Source organism: Mustela lutreola, chromosome 4, assembly GCF_030435805.1.
Source record: "Mustela lutreola isolate mMusLut2 chromosome 4, mMusLut2.pri, whole genome shotgun sequence".
Lineage (NCBI taxonomy): Eukaryota > Metazoa > Chordata > Mammalia > Carnivora > Mustelidae > Mustela > Mustela lutreola.
The window spans coordinates 180,649,567-180,671,493 of record NC_081293.1 but is presented as its reverse complement, the minus strand read 5'-3'; the positions used below and the strand labels follow the sequence as shown (position 1 = coordinate 180,671,493).

At 47.3% G+C, this 21,927-nt stretch overlaps 2 protein-coding genes across 2 annotated transcripts in view; both read right to left on the bottom strand.

The window, feature by feature from the left end:
* Positions 1–1,522: 1,522 nt before the first annotated feature.
* Positions 1,523–17,738, bottom strand: CPA4 (carboxypeptidase A4). Its single transcript, XM_059171867.1, has 10 exons — positions 17,679–17,738; positions 17,112–17,246; positions 15,937–16,035; positions 13,006–13,107; positions 11,582–11,689; positions 10,731–10,841; positions 9,521–9,611; positions 7,868–8,067; positions 6,816–6,900; positions 1,523–2,919 (listed from the first exon to the last, which is right to left on the bottom strand). Exons 3-10 carry the CDS (start codon positions 16,006–16,008, stop codon positions 2,732–2,734), a joined length of 957 nt encoding a protein of 318 aa, XP_059027850.1. The 5' UTR covers positions 16,009–16,035; positions 17,112–17,246; positions 17,679–17,738; the 3' UTR covers positions 1,523–2,731.
* Positions 17,679–21,927, bottom strand: part of CPA2 (carboxypeptidase A2) — a 28,659-nt gene continuing 24,410 nt past the window's right edge. The window contains exon 12 of the mRNA XM_059171866.1: positions 17,679–17,760. Coding sequence (XP_059027849.1) covers positions 17,708–17,760 — 53 coding nt within the window. The 3' untranslated portion in view covers positions 17,679–17,707. The remainder of the gene's footprint in view (positions 17,761–21,927) is intronic.

The window sequence follows — 21,927 nt, the reverse complement described above, 5'->3', positions numbered from 1 at the left end:
GAACAGGAAAAGGGGTCTGAGCATGTATCCTATCTTTCTTCCCTTTCCCTACAATTTTTTCAAAGTTTGTATGGCTTCCTGAAAGGGAATTATTACTTGCATTTTGTTTAGTTATTTGGAACTTTCTAGAAAGGAGATCATACTAAATTTTGTTCTGACTCTGTATAGTATTTCAGTATGTGAAAATACCGTACTTTATTTACCCATTCTCCCACTGGTGGACTTTCGGATTATTTTTCAGTTTTTGCTATTAGGAACAGCGTTGCTGTAAACATTCTCCTCTGTCTCCTGTTGTTTATATGCAAGAATTTCTTGGGTTTATGCCTGGAGTGGAACAGCTGGACCATAGGTGTGAACTTCAGAAGGTAATGCCAAATTATTTTCCAAAGTGGCTTTACAGATTCACATGCACCAGTAACACACAAGAGATCCTATCACCCACCTCCTCTCCAATGTTTTGATTTCTGTAAATTGAAAGAGTGTAGAACGGCATCTCATTGCAGTCTTGACTCGTGATCAGTAAGCCTCTCCTCATATGTTTATCAGACACACATGTTTCCTCTTCGGTGAACTGTTTTCTCACAACTTTTGTCCATTTTCTCTTGGTTCTTTGTGCTTTTCTTACTGATCTGTGGGATTTCTTCATATGCCCTTTGTTGTGTGTACAGGAAGGTAGTGAACATCATCTAGTTTATAACTTCTCACTTTCTTTATGTATATATTACTAAATAGAAGCTCTTAATTTTATTATAGTCACAGGTATCCTCTTCATGGCTTTTTAGGTATTGTTTAGGAACTCTTTCCCTCAAGGAATGTAAAGGACCATCTCAGTCTTGGGGGTGAAGAGGTCTACACATAGAGCCAGGTTAGAGACAAGTCCCAGAGGCAAACACTGCCATGCCTCCTGGGGTATTGTCTGGTCCAAGGCAACCCTGACTAGCCGGCACAAGTGATCAGCTGGCTGGCTAGCAGGTGTGTTCTGGTTCTAGAATTGGATATATCATGCCATTAGAGCTGGATACCATTAAAAATTCTAATCATAGACTGTAATTAACTTTCCTTGCTCTGACGCCCCGCTCACTAAACAACCTTCTGATTATAATTTGGCTTCCCATGTATCTTGCCTACAGGGAGAGAATGTACTGTGCGGACCAACGTGAGGATCCAATCCACTAACCAGTTACATGCCATGATGTAAATTAATAAATCCGTATTCTGATTTTATCACATGCCTCATCTGAGCTCTGTGGGCGTGAGTCAGCATCCCCGAGTCTAATCAACATGGACACCAAGAATATCAAGTGCCTGAACTAAAAAAGTAAGAACTAGACCCAGGACCAGAGTGCAGTCACTAAGGTAACGCAGCCCTGGAGGCCCCTCAGCCCGAGGGAGAAAAGGCCTTCCTACAAGTCACGCGATACAGAAAGGGATTAAAAATTGGCTTTTGACATTAGAAAGAGCTGCATATTCAAAACCATGGCTTGTTTCCATTCAGGTGAAGGCAAAGAATCGGAGAGGATCATGAGATTCATATTGAATATTTATTGGCTTATGAGCACATACCAGATGCTGCACGAATCCTAGGCAGGAGGATAAGATTTACAGACATGTCTGAGAAAAGGAAAAAAAGGAAGAAGGGCAGATGGTATGCGCTGAGAAGAAATGGAACAAGAGAAGGCTGACTGAGGAATCCTTACTCCACCTTGACGCTCATGGTCCGGGATGTAAAGTAGAAGTTGTCTTTAAAGACCAAAAGGAAAGCCAGGAGGAGGAAACACAAGGTACACCAGAGCAGAGGCAGGAATGTGCCACAAGAATGTGCAGTGAGATTATCCAGGCCAGAGGAGTAATTTAGGACCCGTAGGGTGAGGGCAAGATCTTTGAAGTGAGTTCAAAAGGCAAAGTAGAGGTGAGCCCATGAGGACAGATGGGGATAATTTAGCAATCCTGCTATTAGATCACCACTTCATAAAGGGTTCCTGGGTGAACAGTACCTAGATACTGGGTGGCACAGATCCCCTTCTGGGATCCCAGTTACACTCTGTAACTAACTAATGGAAGAAAGTGATCGGAACTGTTGTATCTAGGCATTTGGGGCCCAGTGAGGAAAAGTGATCCACTACTTTGTATTCAGACCCCAAACAAACAAAAACCAAAAGAAAAAAAAAAAAAAAAAAAAGGAAGATGGCCTCTACTGATAACCTTACAAGATTTATTTTTCAAAGACAAATATGTTCAAGAAGGAGTGAGATAAATTAAAGGAAGTTCTATGTCACCTTTGAGACTAATCTCAAAGACAGGCACTGTCGCCCACAGCATCTCCCTTGGGGCCCCAACAGTGCAAGGTCACCAGCCTGGCTGGATGGGACAAGGTGGGGAACCATCTTAGTTCCTTGTTTTTTGTTCTCAAAATGAGTTAGAGACGTGCCACCCAGTACGGAATGATGCTAAGTGTGGTCTGCCCAACCACTTACGTGAGAGGAAGGCCACAGAAAGGGTTCAGTGGACCAGCAGGATGGAAGCACAGCAGGGTGGCAAGAGCGCCCCTCTGAGGTGCACCACCAGAATGCATGAACTTCCAGGATGAGGGCTGAGGAGGGGCTGACCTGTGCTCCCCACAAAGCCAGAGGGCTCTGAGTCACACGTGAAAGAACAAGCTCCCTTTAATCGTGGCTTCGGTGAACACGCGTACATGAGGAGAAATAACCAGAGACAGAGCAGAGTGCCTCATCTAGTAGAGATTGTCCCGCACATGCTCCATGATGGTCTTCAGCCCCAACCAGGTCTCCTCTGCAGTGGGGATGATCTGGTTGGCTGGCAGGAGGAAGCCATAGTGCCCAGTATCTCTCAACTCAAACGTGAACGCGTACTTGATGCCATGATCATACGCCCAGTCAACGCTGCTCCCGCTAGCTGGATCTGTAAGTCAGGAAAGAAAACACCTTTGAACCCCAGTTCCTTTCAGGGTTAGATGGGCAGGCCTCAAGAGTTCTGCCTGCCCATGGTTCCTTAGGGACCTAGAATTCTTGCTGAAGGTCATCAGGCCACCAACAAATGAATACCGGCCTGATCCGTATGTCTCAGTCTGTCCTATATGATGGTCATCTTCATTCATCTCAAACCAAGAAATTTTAAATATTCGAGCCCACCTTTTCGCTAACTCACTGTTTAGACTCTTTCCAGTCACTCAAAACCAGTCTTCACAGAGTGAGACAGGCAGCCTCCAAGCCAGCCCCAATGATCCTTGTCTCCTGGTTTTCACCTCCCTGGGTGGTCCCCTCCGACACTGAGTGGGGTTGCCCTGACCTGAGTAACTAACAGGAAATTGCAGGAATGATGACGTGTGACCTTCAAGGCTGATCATAAAGACTGTGGCTTCTGCCTTGCTCTCTCTTAGATCATTTGCTCTGGGGAAAGCCAGGCATCAGGGTGTGTGGACGGTCAGAGAGTGTCCCATCACCAGGTCTGAGTGGTGAAGAATGGAGGCCTCCTGCCAGTACTCAGCAGCTGAGTGAGCCACCCGAGAAGCAGACCCTTCCAGCAGGGTCAAGGATTTAAAGGACTCTAGCCCTTGACTGCAACTTTGGGAGAGGCCCTGAGCCAGAGCCACCCAGCTAAGCCATTCTTGAATTCCTACCCCAGGGAAAGAGTGGAAGAAAATAAATGTTTATTATTTTAAGCTGCTAGGTTTTAGGATAACTTTTTACATAGCAAGAGATAACTGATAAACACAGAGAGAACGAAGCACAACCCTTGAGACTTCCTTTTGCCAAAAGGCTGGGGAAAAGAAAGAGGCCTGCTTTCCTGCTTCTTCCCAGCCAAACTCGACTAGAGCAGAAACTGGCTAAAAGTGCAAAGTGTGGATGACACTGAATAATAAAACAATGATGTCAATAGCAGCTATCATTTATTGAACATCTCCCATAAGCTGGTCATTTATATTGAAAAGTTCACATCTATGACCTCATTAATCTTTAAAAACCCAGTGAGGTGGGTATTACTGTCCTTGTTTTTCAGAGGAGGAAATCCAGGCTCAGAATGAGTAATTTATCTAAGGAAATATAGACGGAAAATGGCAGGACTGGAATTGAAACCCAAGGCTGTCTGCTGAAAAAAAGCCCATGCTTTCCTCAACCTCCTCCCAGTCCATTTAGTATTTATGGTACATGGCTGTTAAATGAAAAGATGGGTCCTTTTGCTTTCCATTATTCTTGAGGGTTATTTCTCATGGTATCACTTGTGATTTTTTTTAAAAAGATTTTATTTATTTATTTGACAGAGAGAGATACTGAGAGAGACGGAACATAAGCAAGGGGGAGAGGGAGAAGCAGACTCCCCGTGGAGCAGGGAGCCCAAGGCAGGGCGCGATCCCAGGACTCTGGGATTACAACCTGAGCTGAAGACAGACGCTTAACGCCTGAGCCCCCCAGGCACCCCTCCACTTGTGACTTTTCTAGAGATGCTGTGATGCCATGCCCCATGAGGTTATGAAACAGGCTCTCCTATAGTCTCTGAAATTCTTGTGTGGTCTCATATACCTCTACCTACTTGTGCTCTCTCTCTCTCGCTACCTTGCTGTTAAATAAATAAATAAAATCTTTACAAAATGATAAGATAAATTTTAAAATTAAAATAAATAAAAATCACACTATTTCCCAATTGACATTTAAAGATTATTCCCTATTCGCATCTACAGACGTACCTCATTCATTTAAGCGGGGGGCACACTGTTTCACTGTGTGCCTGCACCAAATGTGTTTTTATTCGGTACTGTACTGACGGACATTGAGGTACTCAGTAGGCTTCTGTGAGTATGAAAAACGTTTTCATGAACATCCTTCTTACTCAGGATCTATCCACAAGTCAAATGAGCCTAAAGAACTTGTGTCCCAGCCCTTAGTAGTAAAGAGAAGGGGAGAAGGTTGCTAGAGGCAGGTAGTCTGAAAGCAGTACAGTCTGACCAAGGGAAGAAACCGGAAAATTCTAAAAAAGCAGATGCCCAAATTAAAGCAGCAAAATGGGCTTGGGGTTGCCCAGCACAGGGACTGAAAGTGCAATGTGGCACGGAAAGCCTCTGGAACATTATTACTAATGTTCAGAAGGCCACTACGTCATGAAGAAAGGAGCTTAAATCCCTTGTACATGCTCTGTTTAAAAAGGCAAGAAAGTGTAAAATTTGAGATTATTTTCAGCTAAAATGGCTCATCTAAGAAAAGGTCTGGCATTTGAAGGGACAGACGTCGACCATGCGTGTAGCACATGTAATAACCCATGGGATCAGAGTGTTATTATACAAAAATTGATTACAGTTTTGGGAAGCAAGGAGGGTCGGCAAAGCCTTTAAACAATACAGAAGATGGGCTCTTGAAAGACTTAGGAAATATTATGTCTCCTGGACAACACTCAGGGAGCGCCTTCCACCTCTGGTTCTGGAGGAATCCGATGAGTATCTCTTGGTTTTGGCAGAGCTTAGACTGGGAAGAATGTGTTTGATGTGGGTTGACAAGGCCACCCTTTAAACTGGTGTTTGACCCAAAAGCCAGGACTGTGGTGACCCACAAAGCTCTTTCGAGAGGGCCTCACCAAAGGACTCCCACCAAGTCTCTTCATCCCTCTGCAGTCCTAAACTCAGTTCTCACTAATGGAGCAGAGGATGGAGAAATTCTCCTGAGGTGTTTCTTCTCCGAGGAGTTCCCATTTAACAACACTAATAATAATCAACCATGAATAATTAATGGATGGTTCCCGCAATTAGCCACATGAACACCTAAATCAGGCTAATTGCTTTATGCAGCAAGGCAGTATATGAAACACACACAAGAGGGCTGAGGTCAGATACAGAGGAGGACCCAGGAGGGGGGGATGGAGAAACTTCCCAGAACAGGAAGGCTGAAGGGAACAGCTAGCTGAGGTGGAGCGCTTGGATGGAGAGTTACGGTGTGGAATAGGACAGAAATACGGCAAGTGTGCAGGGAGTCTGAGCGGGGCCCCACTGTTGGAAAATTACTTACAGAGGATAGACACTGGAGGGGAAAAGACGGGCACTGGCTTCAAAGGTGTCAGAACCATGCTCCTCGTGCTCATGCTTTTATTTCCCCTTGATAGCTAGACTCCTGAAGAAGGATAGTGTTCTTCGATTTGATCTTTAAGTCTAAAGCTCAGACTCATGGAACGAGGGAACTGGAAGGATCTCAGTAGGAACAGAGTGAAATGCACACATGAAACACTTCAGTGAGAAACCAAAACAAAGCTATTTCCTCAAAATGAGGTTGAAGTTGTAGGTAATGAGCCCAAAGACCCTCTTCAGGTTTGGAGCCTTGGTAGGGTTTGTTTGGGGTGGGTTCTTTTTGGCTTGATGCTAACCATTGCCGAGAGGAACCGCGCTCCCAGCATGCTCTGCTCCAACTCGTGCTCATCTCCGATGAGAAGAGGACGAGTCTCCTCTATGCCCACTACAGCCACCTCGGTCTGCATCTCCGAAGGTGGGTTTCCTTTGAAAATGAAATGATGGGCTTGAGGAACTTCTGATAAATGATGTTGGGATCTTTCATGGATCAGAAGGGACACAGACTCCAGCATACTAGCAGGACTAAACTCGCCACGGGCAGGTGACACGTAGCATGACCGTAGTGATGGTACTGATGGAGACAACCGCCTACAGCAGCTATCATTCCACAGGCCTGACACAAATTCAGTCTATCGCTAACAGCCAAAACCATCAGACTGCGACGTAGTAAGCCTAATCTGCGGCTCTCCTTCCACTTCACGTTTCCTCTCCGGGCATTCTCGAAATAACTAATAGAGCAAGTACTTACAGACAGTGGTGCAGGTAGGACCCACTTGGTATGTCGTGCCTGACAGGGAAGCCAGAGCTCTGGCCGCACGCCTTGCCACCTCGTCCTAGGAGGGGGAACCAGCAGAGTGAGAAAGAATGGATCCCGCAACCTGACATCCCTCAGCTGCTCTGCATTGCGATGGTGTGGAAGGTTCTTGGCCCTTCCCTCAAGTTTCCCTTCTGGTCTCCTCCTTTTCCATCCAACTAGAGCCAAAGCCTGATACACAGAAACGTGGAGGGCTGCTCACCAACCCAACCTAGTGAATACACGACCATCTTCACCTCCCTTGAGGGATGGGAGTGTCATGTTCTTGAACGTGCGGGAAGGCCAAGTATGTTCCAGAGAAAACTTTCTAAGAGCTGGGTGTTCCCAGAGTGAAGGTGGAGACAGGGCCGTCCTATATGCATATGCCAATACCTGTTTGAGACCGGAATGTGACCCACACTTAGCATGAGCCCTGCATCTACTGGGAGGTTTAGAGACTAGCTGTGGCCCTGAGCAGGAGGGCGCTCTGGAGTCTACCAGCACAGAGGGAGAAGCCTGCCTTCACCCTACAGATGCCAGCCCTACTCCAGTCAGTCCACCCTAAGTGTCTCTTCACATCCTAGGGCGAGCTACTACCTGTGACGTGGAGCACCCCTAGGCTGTAGGTGGCAGCCTACTTCAACTCTACCTTGACTGGAATGAGGAGTACCTCTCCCTCACTCACCACAATGCCACCCACAGTTTTGGCAAGCAATGGGTCTGTCACACATTTTGGTCAGAAAAACAACTAAGAAGGAAAGGCAGGGGTCAGGTGTGGTTCTTGAAAGTCACAGAAAACACAGAAATAAGGAGAACTGTCTTCTTGTCCCCAGACGGTCTGATGGCACAATCCAAAGGGCAGAAGGAGAGAAGACCAGGCCCTTAATGAAATAAGTCCAGGCTCCTGGACTGTCTCTATAAGTTGTGGAAGGACCATTGTGGCAGCACCCCGGGGTCAAGCAGGCCCAGGGCCAGGTCGGCCCTAGGGAGGGCAGCCCGTCACTTACCAGCTCATCAGCATCCGGGGCCTTCTTGACGGTGTACCCATATGGATACATCAGCAGCTGTGAGTAGCTGTGCAAGTCGATGAAGCATTTGAAATTCCCGTGTTCTTGGATGAAATCTACCACCGACTTCACCTCCACTTCCGAGTTGGCATGTGGTCCATGGTATATCTCAGAGCAAGGGTTGTCACTGGCCCCCTCTCCTGTGGGGAGTGGCCCAAGCAGAAACATGAATCCATCGGCAAGAAAACAGAAATGCAGGACACTGAACCCAGAGGAAGAGCAGGAGTGGCTGGCCATGGACAGGTCGATGGAAGGAGCCCCCTCTACACCAGAAGCCTAGTCCGCAATATGTGGACATGGTGAGTGGGGCGGGGGGTGATGCAGAAGAGGGAGGGCATTGGATCTGCCACAGCTGAGGAGGGAAAACTGGAAGGATTCCTTTAAATGGATAGAGTCGACCTTGTATTGCATCACTAACAGCTGTCATAAATAATTAATATCATACTCGACAATGAGTTGTAATTAATAAGTATTCCATAAAATTAATACAAATACCAATTAATAATGAAAATGACTCCATTTATTCTAGTGTCAACTCATTCTCTTGGTTCAGATCTTAATGGCCAAGTGCTGCCAAAAATAATCTATTGTGGCTAAAGCCTCCCAGTTGGCTGGTATTTAGATACTGCCTTCTGTACTGGTTCACAACACAGCTCCCTGAGGTACGTGGTATGTGCGTAAAACCTCCCTGCTTGTGGGAAGAGCTGACTTAACTTCCACGCCCTCAGGGCCCCCATTTCTCTCAGCTCCTTTCCCACAGACCGATGATTCTTCCCGCCACAGGGTGTGGGGAGGGCGAATGTGCAGGTACAAGAAGTAGGTTGAAGACAGGACATCAGCCCAGCTGTGGAAGAGCGCGAGAGAGCACTACGGGCTTCTGGAGCTGCAAGGCGAGCTCCGACCCTAACTCTGGGCCACCTGCTCCTGAGACTGTCTCCGAGCCCGACTGTCTCGCTTCAGATAATAAAACTCACTCACTGGGTCAGACAAATAAATAAGGGAACACACAGGAACACTTTACCTGGCAGCCAGTGGGCATGACTGTAGGGATGGTTTTTAAACAGCTGGAACTCAGAACCTGGGTCTCCTAATCCTCGTGCCCTTTCTGTGACACCAAAGGGCTGCGTGTCACACTGACACATCTAAGGGTCAACTGCTGGGATTGAAGCCTCACCACGACCCACGATCTGGTCTGGCAGGGTGACTGTGCTAACTGCTCTCTTCCCAGTTACCACCAGGAACCCTTCCACCCACCCAGTCGCTCGCCCGGGAGAAGTGGGGATGCCCAGGGCACAGAGCGTGGATCTGAACATCTAAGACTAGAATCATTTTTAAAATATAAGTGTACTTTCAGGAGAACAAGAATTGTTGAGTCATTCCCTTTCAAAACTACCCCCCAAAAATGTTAAAAACAAAAACAAAACAAAAAACAAAAACCCGAGACAGAGTGTAAGGAATTGGCCCACATCTCTCAGTGAAGCAGGAATGGAGCCAGCCTGGAAACTGGCTCCCTCACTGCCTGCTCAGCGCCCTATGGACCAGGCTCCCTGGGGCAGCAGGGAGCGAAAGCCACCCCCCCCACCCGCAGCCTACCTGCAAAACTAGCATTCCAATTTCTGTTTGGATCAGCACCAATGCAAGGGCTTCCAGGATTGACGGACCGTGTCTTCCTCCATAGTCGGTTCTAGAAAGACCACCAAGGAGGGAATAAGCATTCGGAGGTGGGTCAGGGCACAGGAAAAGCAAAGGTGTTCTCTGGGGTGGGGGTCTATGATGGAGCAAGGTTCTTAGCTCTGCCTGAAGGATCACTGGGGCCCCGGTGCTCAAGAACTGAGCAGTCTCCTCTCATCTCCCAGAGAAAGGAGGCTCTGCCTCCCCAAAATGCCGTGATGAGAACTTTGTAACGCAAGAACTAGCCTGATGTTACCTGAACCCTCCAAATTGATTTTTGGCTTCGGCAGAAGGAGGACAGACAGACATTGTCTGCCCGAACTACCACTGGTCTGACGGGAAGTGCACAGCAATTATTTTATTCTTGCCTGAAAAACTCAACTGAACCCAGTCGAACTTCAAGCTCTGACTACAAGTGAAGAGCAAATACAGGGCTTATAGGAACAAATGACACACAACAAAGAAGCCATCAGACAAATTCAGAATGTGAGATGTTCTACGGGACATTTTACTTGGTCTCTCCAACAAATGAATGACATTTTTAAAAGAGATGTGTGTGGGGGTGGGTAACTGCCGTAGATTTAAAAAGCCTACAGAGCGGCAACAACCAAATACAAGTGCAAAACCTTATTTGCGGACTGATTTCAATAAACTGACTCAAAAGACATTTAAAAGATAATTGGGGGAATTAGATGATGTTAAAGAAATTCCATTATTTTTTTTAAGTGACAGTGGTGTATTGTTTGGGTTTTTTCTTGTTTTGTTTTAATTACCATCAACCAGAGATGCATATTAAAGAAATTTGGGGTCCAATAACCTGATGTCAGGGATGTGCTTTTAAACAAAAGGAAAAAAAATGTGTGGGAGGGAAAGAAATGAAAAGAAGATTGGTTAAGTGTTGATAATTGTTCAAAATCCATGAGAGGGAGTTCATTAGACGATTCTCTCCAAGAAAAAATATTCCCTGGTGACTCTCAGCTCAGGGGATGAGTGAGAAATGGAACCCGAGGAAGCTTGTAACGTGCATGTGGGTGGGAGTTCTCTCCCCGTTCCTACAACTGTTTGGGTGGCACAGCAAGGAATTCACCAGACTCTTCTCACCTTCAAGCCCAGCACACTCGGTGTTACTCACTTGAGTTTGTGTGTACACATATCCATCAGGATTGGCCACAGGCAACAAGAAAATATCCATTTTCTCCAAGATGGTGGTGATGGCTGGGTCCTTCCCATAATCAGATGCGATCTAAGCAGAGACAAGATTGTCAGCTTCTTGGGTGACCAGCTGGGGTGCCCAGTCGAAGCACGTGTATCTTCCCCAGGTGCCCCCTGCAGCCTCTCTGTCCCCCTCATAGACACAGCTCTCTACAAAGCTCTTGGAGTACTTCAAACACTGGGGGAACATGGCTTCCTGATGACATCAACTGCAGAGTCTGGGGCTGCCTTGTTGGTTCCTTCCTTCCAGGGGGCGGGAACAAGGGAGGGAAGAGCCACACATCATCATAGTTTTGGGGAACCTGGGCCCCCACGCTAACGGATAGGGAAAGTACATCCTCCACACGCAACACCCCTCCTCTAGCTAGTGCTGCGTTAAAGCAGACTCTTGGGGGGGGGGGGCACATGCAGACAGCCTGAGATCCCTGAGGGTCTAGAGGGCTAGGGTGGGCTGATGGCACAGTTGGTCTGAGTTTCGCTGCAGAGAAGGCTCTGCTCCCTTTCTGCGGGGCTGACTATGGGCTCAGGATTTGGGGTCTATTTCTACAGCTCATTAGCTTGCTCGCTGCCATGAATGGACTTTGTCATTTAGCCACAGTGGCTTGACCGAAGGACTCTGACCTTTTGCTTCTCCAACCCAAAAAGCCCACCCTCCAACTGTTTCTGTGCTGAGTACCTTCCCACCTCATCCCCCCCCGGGCCCAGCCTCCTAGGACCCTGCAGGGGCACCCTGGCCCCCCAGAATTGTCAGCTAATACCGCGCGACATGACCTTCCTCGCAGTCCAGATCGCCGTGGCCTGCGAGATCCACTCCCGGGAATGGATGCCTGCGTTCAGCCAAATGGCTGGCCGCCGCCGCCTGCCTTCTGCGGTGCTGAACTGTGGAAGGACAAAGAGGCCCGAAAATGACCCTCCTGCCCGTGTCTCCACTCACCTCTCCTCTCCCCAGCTCACCCCTATTCATTTAATCAATTTAAGATAATTCAGAGACCAACTGTTCCTGAGGGTACCATCTATTTATCAGGTTTATCCGTGACCAGGGAGCTTAATTGGTTGGTTGGCGAGGCCCGGCCGCGGCTCCAGGCCACTTGAGCCGCTCCAGGGTTGGAAGCAAATGGCAAGGGGAAACAATTGCTATTGTGAATGATAATGCCAGTGTGATTAGAGATAATATTATGTCTCTTGAAAGACCTCAAATGGTACCCCAACAGAGAGAGGCCCGAGAGTGCATGAACTGGCCTGTTCCAGCTGATGCAATAAATGAATTCGATTTTACAAGGAGGAAGACAGAGGTTCACTATAGCTCTTTGCAAATGGCATTAAATGAGTTCTGGCTCCTGCCTTTTAGTGTGGGTCTGGCCACCTTGGGTCAAAGCGTGGTGCTAATGAAGCCAGAGTCTCCTCAGGTTGGCAAATCGTCTAAATTTATGTGGATTATTTTAGAGCGACCGGCTCGGTGGCAAATCTCCTCTGGCTGGTAATTCAAGCCAGGAGCCTGGGTTCTTCGGGGCTTATATGACACTAAGGATCTGACAAATTCTTAGCACCCTCATTTGTTCCATGCTTCGTATCTCCAAATTCCTTTTTATTCATTTGGCTGGGTTATTTATGTAATTTATGTCCCTGCCATAAATTCTCTACCTCTTTTGCCAATACAGACCTGAATCTGTTAGAAATATCTAGAAGTTAGGCTTTGTGCAGCCAAGGATCATAGGCTGGGCTTAAAATTACATCAACCCTAAAATTAGCTTCCTAGATTGCTTTTCCAATAAGTACCCCTCAAAGCAGAATAGAATTTGTAGAGCAATCCCAATTTGACTTGCTTTTTGGAGGTAAGAATGAAGGCAAAAGATTGTGGCCCATCTGAGTGCTTTCTGGAATGCTAACAGACCCACCCCACCCCCATCCCCATACCCCTCACCCACTCCATGACCCTCCCCCCCAACTGATCCTGTCTTTCAGTCAAAACTTGCAATGGGACGGTCTCCTTCTACGTTCTAACTCCTTCCACATTAGGCAAAAACAGGGAACTCTCAATCACACCAAAATTGAGCCCCAGAAGATGTCTCCCAATGCCTCTGAAATCAAGAAGAGCCTAAAACCCCCCTCCTTCAGAGGTCTGAGGGCTGGGTCCTGGACACAAGGGACCAGGAGCCTGAGTCCAGCTAGGCCTCTTGAAGAGCCTCTGGCCTCACCTTCAGTACATACATGGGCCGGTTTTCAAACGAATGCCCAATCTTCACCCTGGTCGCCAACTCAGGAAAATCTCCGGCAATGCTGTCCATCTCACGGTAAATCTGAAGCATGGAAAGGTGGACTCAGGAGCATTTGAAAATTTTGTTTTCAGCTCTGGGTAGGTATCTGTGAACTTCATCTTACTTACATCAATGACTTCTTCATTGATTTGATCAATGATTAGATCCAGCCCTGTGATCTCAGGGTTGACAATATTGCTGCCATGGAATACTTATTCTTGAAGAACTGCCTTAAGAGCCCTTTTCTACAACATTCTAGAGAATAACACATTTTATCTGTCCATAAAATTATAGGCCACTAAACTAGAGAGACTTGCACACGGACTCCTCTAGCGGTGTGGTCCTTCATGCCATACCAGACTGGAGAATCAGCAATTGCCCCATTTGGCCAAGGTTCTTGAAAAGGGTCCTCTCCAAACCTTTTGATCACTTTCTCTACCAGTTTTTTTAATTAGCATACACACTATATATATATATATTTGTTTTATAAGAAATATATGTTATGTATATTACATATATACAATATATTATGTATACCACCAGAATAATGTACCAAATGTATTAAGTACATTATAAAAAAAGAAACAAAATGGTAGCATTAATAATAAGTATAAACGTATGTAGAACGTAAATAGAAGTTGTAATAGTTTCTTCCTCCAACCCAGTGAAGCATCTTGCTTATACCCTGTAGTCCGAGCCCCCCACTTTGGAGATTCTTCTAACGGCCTTAAGGGAACGAGTGAAGAGCTATAAATCACAGCAGCAAATGCTTCCATTTGGTTTCAATTTCTAAAAAAAAATTAATTTAAATAGGGTTCATTCATCTTAGTTGCTCAAAACTACTGAGGGCAAAAGAAGGAAATAAAGAAATGTATGTTTAGACCTTAAAAGTGGAAGAGGGAGCCTTACAGGGGAGAAAAATACACGATTGATACTAAAATTCCAGTTTCAGTGGTCTGCCTGAGCGGCAGTCAGTACGGCAGACCGAGCAGAAGCAAGAAACCGCTCCCCAAATATATATTCAAGCCAGAGAAACTACAATGAAAATAATCCCCAGCCAAGCTTAAAAATCAAGAAAGGAGACATTGCAGGGACTAGAAATGAAAAGGGACCTAACCAGCTGAGTGGAGGGCAGAAAGTGGAGCCTTGGGACCAGATATCCACTGCAGGCACTAAGGGTTTACAGCAAGTCAGGAGTAGTGATCGAGGGCATGGGAACCGGGGTGGGCCAAGGAGCTGGAACTTAAGAGCTGAGAACCGGCCACTCCAGCCGTGAAGAGGGCTTGGAAACTCTACCTACTAACCCTAGAGAGTGAAGCAAAAGCCAGATGCCCACCCTGAACCATGAGAGGCAAGAGAGTCCCCCAGGAGAAGTTAAAACACCAAGCTGTATCAGGAGGGAAGGGTCCAAATTCACACTGCCAGCATGAGGAGGAAACTTAGCCGGCAAACAACAGAAACAATGCAACAGCAACAAACATACAGGAAAACGGAAACTGGAAACCCTGGCTGAGACAGACATGAGACTCCCACCAGAGACCCTAAGCAGTTACAGGATGAGAGCTCTTCAAAGCTGTTTTTAGAGAGAACTGCATGTGATCAAGCCAAGAGGGAGACCGTACACCAAGGCACAGCAGAAGGCCTCACAGGGGACGGGGGATGTGGGGGAAACTGCAATCAGATGGCAGTGACCCCTAAAGCCGGAGAGCAAAACCAAGCCCATGAGAAAGTGCAGCTCCCATAGAGGGCAGGTGAGGGGATGGCATTTCTGGGGTCTTGGGTGACATTTGCAACCACTTAGCTCAGCTAGGGAGTGTACCACGCTAACGAGGCGCACGTCATGGGTCTGATCCCTGTGTGAGCCCTGAGCTCTGCTTTTGTCCGTGGCCCTGGACTGAACTCCTAACTTTATCCAGCTGCTTTGCAGATGTATGTCATTGGTCACAAAAGGGATCAAGGGGCAGTGCAGTTGGAAGTGTATACAATAAACAAAGCTACTGACAATCATGGGAAAGAAGTGAAAACAGTTGGTCAACCTTGAAAATAATCCCTCATCTAGAAGAAAAACAGCTCAAAGTCTATGTCTCACGAAAAGCATGCCAGGAACCCCATCTTTGGTTATAAAGAACAATGTGTATGCAGATATGGGAAGGAGAATAACAATTTCGTTTTGAGATGTTGTTCTGAGCTAGTAGAGAGTTTCTAGACTAATGTAGAAGACATTGAGGGTCTTAAGGAAACTGTAGGCTATCTGATGCAGCCCCATTCTATAGCCCCTCTTGATTCCTCAAGTTCTAATATCATATTAAGTGGTTCTGCTCCAAATTTTTTATTGAAAGTGTTGGCTTACCTTGAAAGTCAGTCATCTATATAAAGTGGTTTTTAACTAAACACAGCACCAAAACACATTAGAGTACAAATATGCATTATAAGTAATCATGATAAATGAGTGGAAATATTTGGTTAACCTTGGAAATAACCACTTGTCTACTTGCCTGGAATAAGTAACATTTTAATCTGGGTGAGTAAAATACAGGGATTATGGTGGGATATAAGAAGGTTGAATTACAAGGATGGAAATGATTGTAATTATTTCATGGTTTTCTTTCAGGGGTTGCCTCAGGAAGGAAGGATGCATGTGGGAGAAAATGTTCAGTTGTGTTTCACTATGCTCTTAGGTGCTGGTGGGAGATAAACAACCCAAGAATTACCAAAAAACAAAACAAAACAAAAAAAATGGAAGTGTTCACATTTTAGCCCCTTAGTAAAGGGGTACTGCGCTATGGACCAGGGCTTCCTCCAAGTAAGAAAAGGGGTTACAAAACCCAAGATGTCAATGACCTTGATCTTAACCTGCTCCGAGACACTTACAGCTTCCAGGGAATGGTAGGCCCCATAGTTGAAGTTATTACTGCTCCGCTCTTGCCCTTCATTGTGTTGCATTTCTTCATCTTCGTTATCTAAAAGGGCCTGAAATAGACACGGCAATGCTGTGAAGTGACCCACTGGAGACGGAGGTTTAAGTTGTTTCTGCCACATTTTGGCACGAGCTGGCCAAGATGGCGGCACCCTCGGCACACAAACGTCAAGGTGTAAAAGGGGGTCAGATTTCTTCCACATATCTACAAAAGCTTATTTCTTGGCATCCAAAGTACATCACCCCATTCAAAACCCCAAAAGCAGCATATGTGCTATTTGGTTATTCTGTACTATGAATTCTCTAGACATCGGCCCGCATCTGGTATCCAGTGCCTCTGAAATACACAGCTTGGGAAACCATTCAGAAACAAAGAAATTCTTATAACCACTCATACTTTGAAGGCTCCTGGCAGATGTCCGTGACATGTGAGGATGATTAATAAGCTCACAGCTGCTCACGCCATCAGGAAACTCCCGGGCCAAATCACCAATTAGTCTATAACCCACCTCGGTGAAGGAGAGAACATGAGCCAGACACTGTCCTGCTGTTCCGATACAGGTCGTGAGGCTGGTGTCTGGCTTGGGTGGTGATGTTCCCGCCGCTGAGAACTACAGGTGACATTCCCTCATTCTCAAAAGATGCTTTTCATGACGAGTCTCCAACATACCCCTCCCCGCACACACTTTTCTTCCCTCTTGACTTCAAATACAACTAGGGAGAGAGGGTTTGTATTTGTGGGGCATCTCTGACAGACCAAGTACCGTTGGGCATTTCACATACACTTAATATATTTAATTTTCTCGATCAGTTGTATGAAGTTGGCATCGCTGCTACTACCATTTTACTGATGAAGAAATAGAGGCTCAAGATGTTAATAGCTTCTCCAGAGCCACACAGCTGATAGCAAATCGGGATTCAGATCCAGGTCTGTCCAGTTCCCTAACCTGGGTATGCCCTTTCTACAACAACAAGTTCCCACTAAGAAGTCACTGCACTTTACTCCCATGGACCTCAGTGAGTTCATTTATAAAATGGAGAAGGATAAGACCAAGACTTGCATGTGTCTCAGGTCCACTCTGGGTGATTTGTCCTACACAAGACCAATTAGGGACCATGGCCTACCCACCTGCAGGTCTTTAATTGTCACTGAGTACTCTAAGCCCTGGGACTTCAAGAAGGATTTGACTGGCTGCAGACAGACAGATGGGACCAAGACATCCACAGGACGACTGAAGGTGGAGGGAGATTTCCAGACGTTGAGCTGAAGAGAATGGAAAATAAAACCAGGTTAAAGGACAGTTCAGGTAAAAGGCACAATGAGCTCATTCTTCTCAAACAACTGCCAAAAGCCAGGATGATCCCTGAGGAGCTGGGTTCTGACCAGGGGAAAACTCTGCCCATTTCACAGCTGTGTCTGGTCAGGCCTACCCAGAAGGCAAGACCTGGTGAAGTCCAAGAAGTAGTAAGTCAATGACAGAAAGAGGGAGCCCACGGTTGAGGGCGCCCAGCTCCTAGGACAGCAGTGCCATGATCTACAGCACTTCTCCCCATCAGCCCTCACAATCGTGTAAGGACCCGTTGACTAATACAGAACTATACACAAAAACTCTCCAGGAGTAACAGTGTCGGTGGTGCAAGAGTCTTCTGTCACTGAAGTCAGAGATACTGAAGAGGACTCAGAAGAACCACGTACCTTAAGGTTGTCTGAATTCACTAGCTGACTTAGTTTGCTGATCTCATCTCCATTTCTGACGTTAATCCTAAAAACTTGGTCCCTGGAGGGGAGAAAAAAAAAAAAGCAAAAGATAATGGTGAGCTTTCAGCTGGCAAATAAACCCCAAGCCTATGTCCCAGACATAACTGGGCCGAATGAGAGGAAATGGTCTAGTCTTTGGTTATAATGTATAGCCATTAAAAATAAGACTACGTGGCAAATATGAAAAAGTGCTTATAGTATAACTTGAAGGGAAATATTAAGTGAAAGAGCAGGACACAAAATTGTATGTATGCCACGATTACAAGTATGGAAAAAGCAGATGCATTGGAAGAAAAACAGACAACGGAAATATAGCAAATGCTGACAGTGCTTATGTCCGGGTCGTGGGATTATGGATGACTGACTTTTTTTCCCCTTGTATCTGTTTTCTGTAATGTGGTCATATTACTTTATAATGAAAAACATATATATTTTGCAGAAAGGAATGTTCCTGAGTTACACGCAAAGCTAACTCAAGACATAAAGAAGCACTTCTTCACTGTCAGGGGCCAGGACTGAGACTCTGGCTGAAGGTCCACGCTGGGAAGAGCTGGAAAAGAGAACAGACCTTCCATCCTTGGAGGGTTAGCTATTTGCTGGGTGGTCTCCCAATCCCGTCCAGCTCCAGAACTCTATACAAATGTGAAGTACAATACGGGCTGGGTGCTGGGGCTGACTTGGGATTCAGTCCTCCCCAGGGGGGCCCTGAGAAGGCCCAGAAGGGAGCCGGCCAGTCCTGAGCCCTCCTTTGTTGTTTGTCCCGAACTTGCTTCATCTACACCATTTAGCTTCCGCAGCAGCGGCAGGGGCCGAGGCCCCCGAAGTCCTGTGTGTGGGCGGGAGAAGGCCAAGCCTGAAAAGCTGCCTTTGTGCTCTCAGCCGGCTCAGGGAGCCAGGGGGAGCCATTAGGCCGTTGCTAGGTGACCGCCCGAATGAATCCGCACTCGACGCTGTCACATGCGTCATCCCTTTACCCGAATGAATGCGGGAAGAGCTGCTGGAGAGGGCTGTGGGCTGAAGGACCTGTTGACAGGGAAAATGGTTCTGTCACAGGGAGCTAAATGTGCAGCCTCACGTGGCCGAACCGCATCTTCTCATCAGAAAACCGGCTCGATCCAGATGGGACTCTCAGGGTCTCACTTTGTTCCGGGAGGTTCTGGAGACTCTCCAGGGGGTCTAGTTCAGCCCCAGAGAGGCCAGGTCCACCGCAGAGAGGCTTCCCCTGCAGGTGGTGGGTCTGGAGGAAATGCCAGCTTTCTCCCCAGCCCACCCAGGCCTTGGAAGTGGGCTGCCAAGCGCAAGTCCTGGGAGCTACTGAGGCCACGGAGGAGAAGCCACTGGCCGGGCAGGTCTCAGTCAGAACCCAACAGGCCTGTTAGGGGTTGAACTGCAGCCCTGCGAAGGTGGGGAGTCAAACCACCATTTCCCCGACACAGGCAAGCAGCCTCCCAAAAAAAGGAACAGGTTTAAAACAGAAGGGAAATCCTTACTCCTGGCTAAGTACCAGGGCCCATCTGCCGAACTTATGCTCTGTCACAACCCACCCCCAACACTCCAGAAAAAGAGGAGTCTTTAAAATGAGTGTTCTAGAAAGCACCTGTGCACTGACATCTCTATCGACAAAATGAGGCATCTCGTAAAATACAGCATTAACTAGAACAATGACAAGGAAGGAGGGGAGGGAAAAGGAGCAAGAAAAAAAAGAGAGGAACATAAGAAAAAGGGGCTCTTCAGAACACGAAGATCACATTACACAAGCATCCAGAGCACGCATTTAACTCTTCCCGAATTGGAGACCTCACAACAGAGCTTCTACACTCCTGGGTGCAGTCCACGACAGTGGAACACGGTGGATCTAACTGGCCCCGAGCATGAAAAAATCCACAGCACACTCCATCAGGCCCTATCAGCCAAGCTACAGAGGACAAAGATGCAACCCGAGTGCAGAGAGGCCGAGTGGAAGGATGGGTTCAGAATGGAGCCTTTCCTCAACTGTCTCTCCTCTGCCTCTCCCTCCTCCCTCCTCTCAGCTCCAGCCTCACTGAAATCCCAAATTCACCATGTCCTTTGCCCTTCCATGCCTTTGCACATGTTGTTCCCTCTGCCCGGATGTCCAGCCCTTTTCCTTATCTGCCTGGCAATCTCACGCCCAAGCTCTAGAATCAACTGTCAGTGTCTATGAGGTTCTCCCTAACCTAGAGGGAGAGTGTTCAGATGGTGCTAAAAAAAGCGGGGAGGATGGGGTGGATCTAACACCATTCTCGTGAGCCTAAGTCCATCCAAACCTAGAAGCAGAAAGAACGTAAGGAGGCGTCCAATGAAGGGCAGCCATTTTCTAATCGTCCTTGTCTCTATCTATATCTCTATCTCTACTTTCCCAGTCCTGAGAGTTCCGATAGCTGAACACAATCTATCTCTGTGGTCTGGAAATCCATTCAAGGATCTCAAACTCCCTGAAAATGGAAGATGGGTCTGGGAGAGGGGATATGTTGGAATTTGCAAGTTGTCGTGTTGACCCCTGTGACTCCACACAGGTGCTCTTAGTGATGTGTTCATTCCAGCCTCTCCCACACCTGCCGCCCTCCAGCTGCTACCAGCAGAGTGACGGATGCCTTCCTCTCGCTCACCCTCCCACTCATCCCACATTCTGACAGTCAACAGCTCCACTGGTGCCGAGCTTCTATGCCTCTGTTGGTTCCATGCACACAAGCCAAGGGCTTGTCCTTTGTGCCTTTCTCACCCATACCCCCAGCCACCACAAAAGTTGATTTCACAGAACTCGTAGCTGCCTGCCAGCTACTGCCAATACTCCAAATGGTTTGGCAACTACATTCCTGTTCGCTGTCTGTCCTGCTCCTCTAGGCATCCTGGCCACCATCCCATCCTCAAGATGACCAAAGGGCAGCACAGAAGATACCAGCAGAATGAGACACTGGGGGCAGTGGGGCATTAAGCCGAAGGAATAAAAGCTGGGGAGGGAGGTGGTGAGGGTAGGGGAGAAAACCCATCATCTTCATCGCCATCGGTACTGTCCCTGCTCCTAGCCAATAAGTGCTCTGGCTTCCCACCACTTGAATTCTCACAGAGGCCAGCTTCCCCTTGCTAGAAAACGGTCATCGAGCTGGGTGTGAGGGCCATGTCTCTAAGCCCCTGGAAGGATCCCACCACCTTTGCTGGGTCCGCACTACAGGATGAGAACAGATTTTGGGGGTGAGGATGACACTGCCTGCGATTAGCTCGTGCACACAGCCCTTTCTGTGTAAGCTCTGCTCCTTTGGTGGGCACTCCAACGCCAGGTCCTGCTGTCTCAACTGGGGCGTCCACCACATTGTAAGCGAAGTCTGTATCCTGAGAAATAAAGATTTTTCCAGCCATGTGAATAGCTGCAGTGAGAGCCTGACAACTCCATGCTTCAGCCCACCCGGCAGCGAGCATAGTTATTACACGGCGACTGCTGAGCTGCCGGTAGAAAAATCTTCTCCGGCCACCTGCTATGTCTAAGTCCTCTGAGCTATTCGACAGTAGACACCAGGTGTGAAAAGAAGTCATCACCATAAAAATTACTCAATCTCATATTAGTAATTACCTCAATAAACAAACCCCAAGTCCCTTTAGCCAGCTAGCATATGAAAGAGTAGACTAACAGATAGAGATATCTCTGTGAGATAGACGATTCTCCCCTGCTTACCAGTTAAGTGGGCTTGGGCAGGTTCCTTAACCTTTCTGAGGCTGAGTTTTCTTCATGTTTAAATTGAAGAAAATAACATCCCCGACTGGCGAAGTTGTTGCGGGACCCAAAAGATAATGCACATGAAAGATCTTTGCAAATGTCAAAGCATTAGGCCGTAATGAGTTATTCGAATTCAATCTTCCAGCAGGGGACCACAGCATCCTTTCATCCATCCTACCGCCCAAATGTCCTCTCCTCCGCAGACCACAAAGCATTCCGCACGGACCGTGTTGGGCATGTGTGTACGTATGCACGCACACGCACGCACACACACACGCGCACGCACGCATACACGATCCGGCTGTAACCTTTCATCCCAATTCTCACCACTGTGGCCAGGCGAGAGCTAGCAAATCTCCGTGTCCCAGATCCTGACGAGAAAGCCCCAGGTCTACAAAGCCTTCCCCGCTAACAGAGAGGTGAAACCAAAAAGCCAAAGACCCAGGTTTTCCCTTA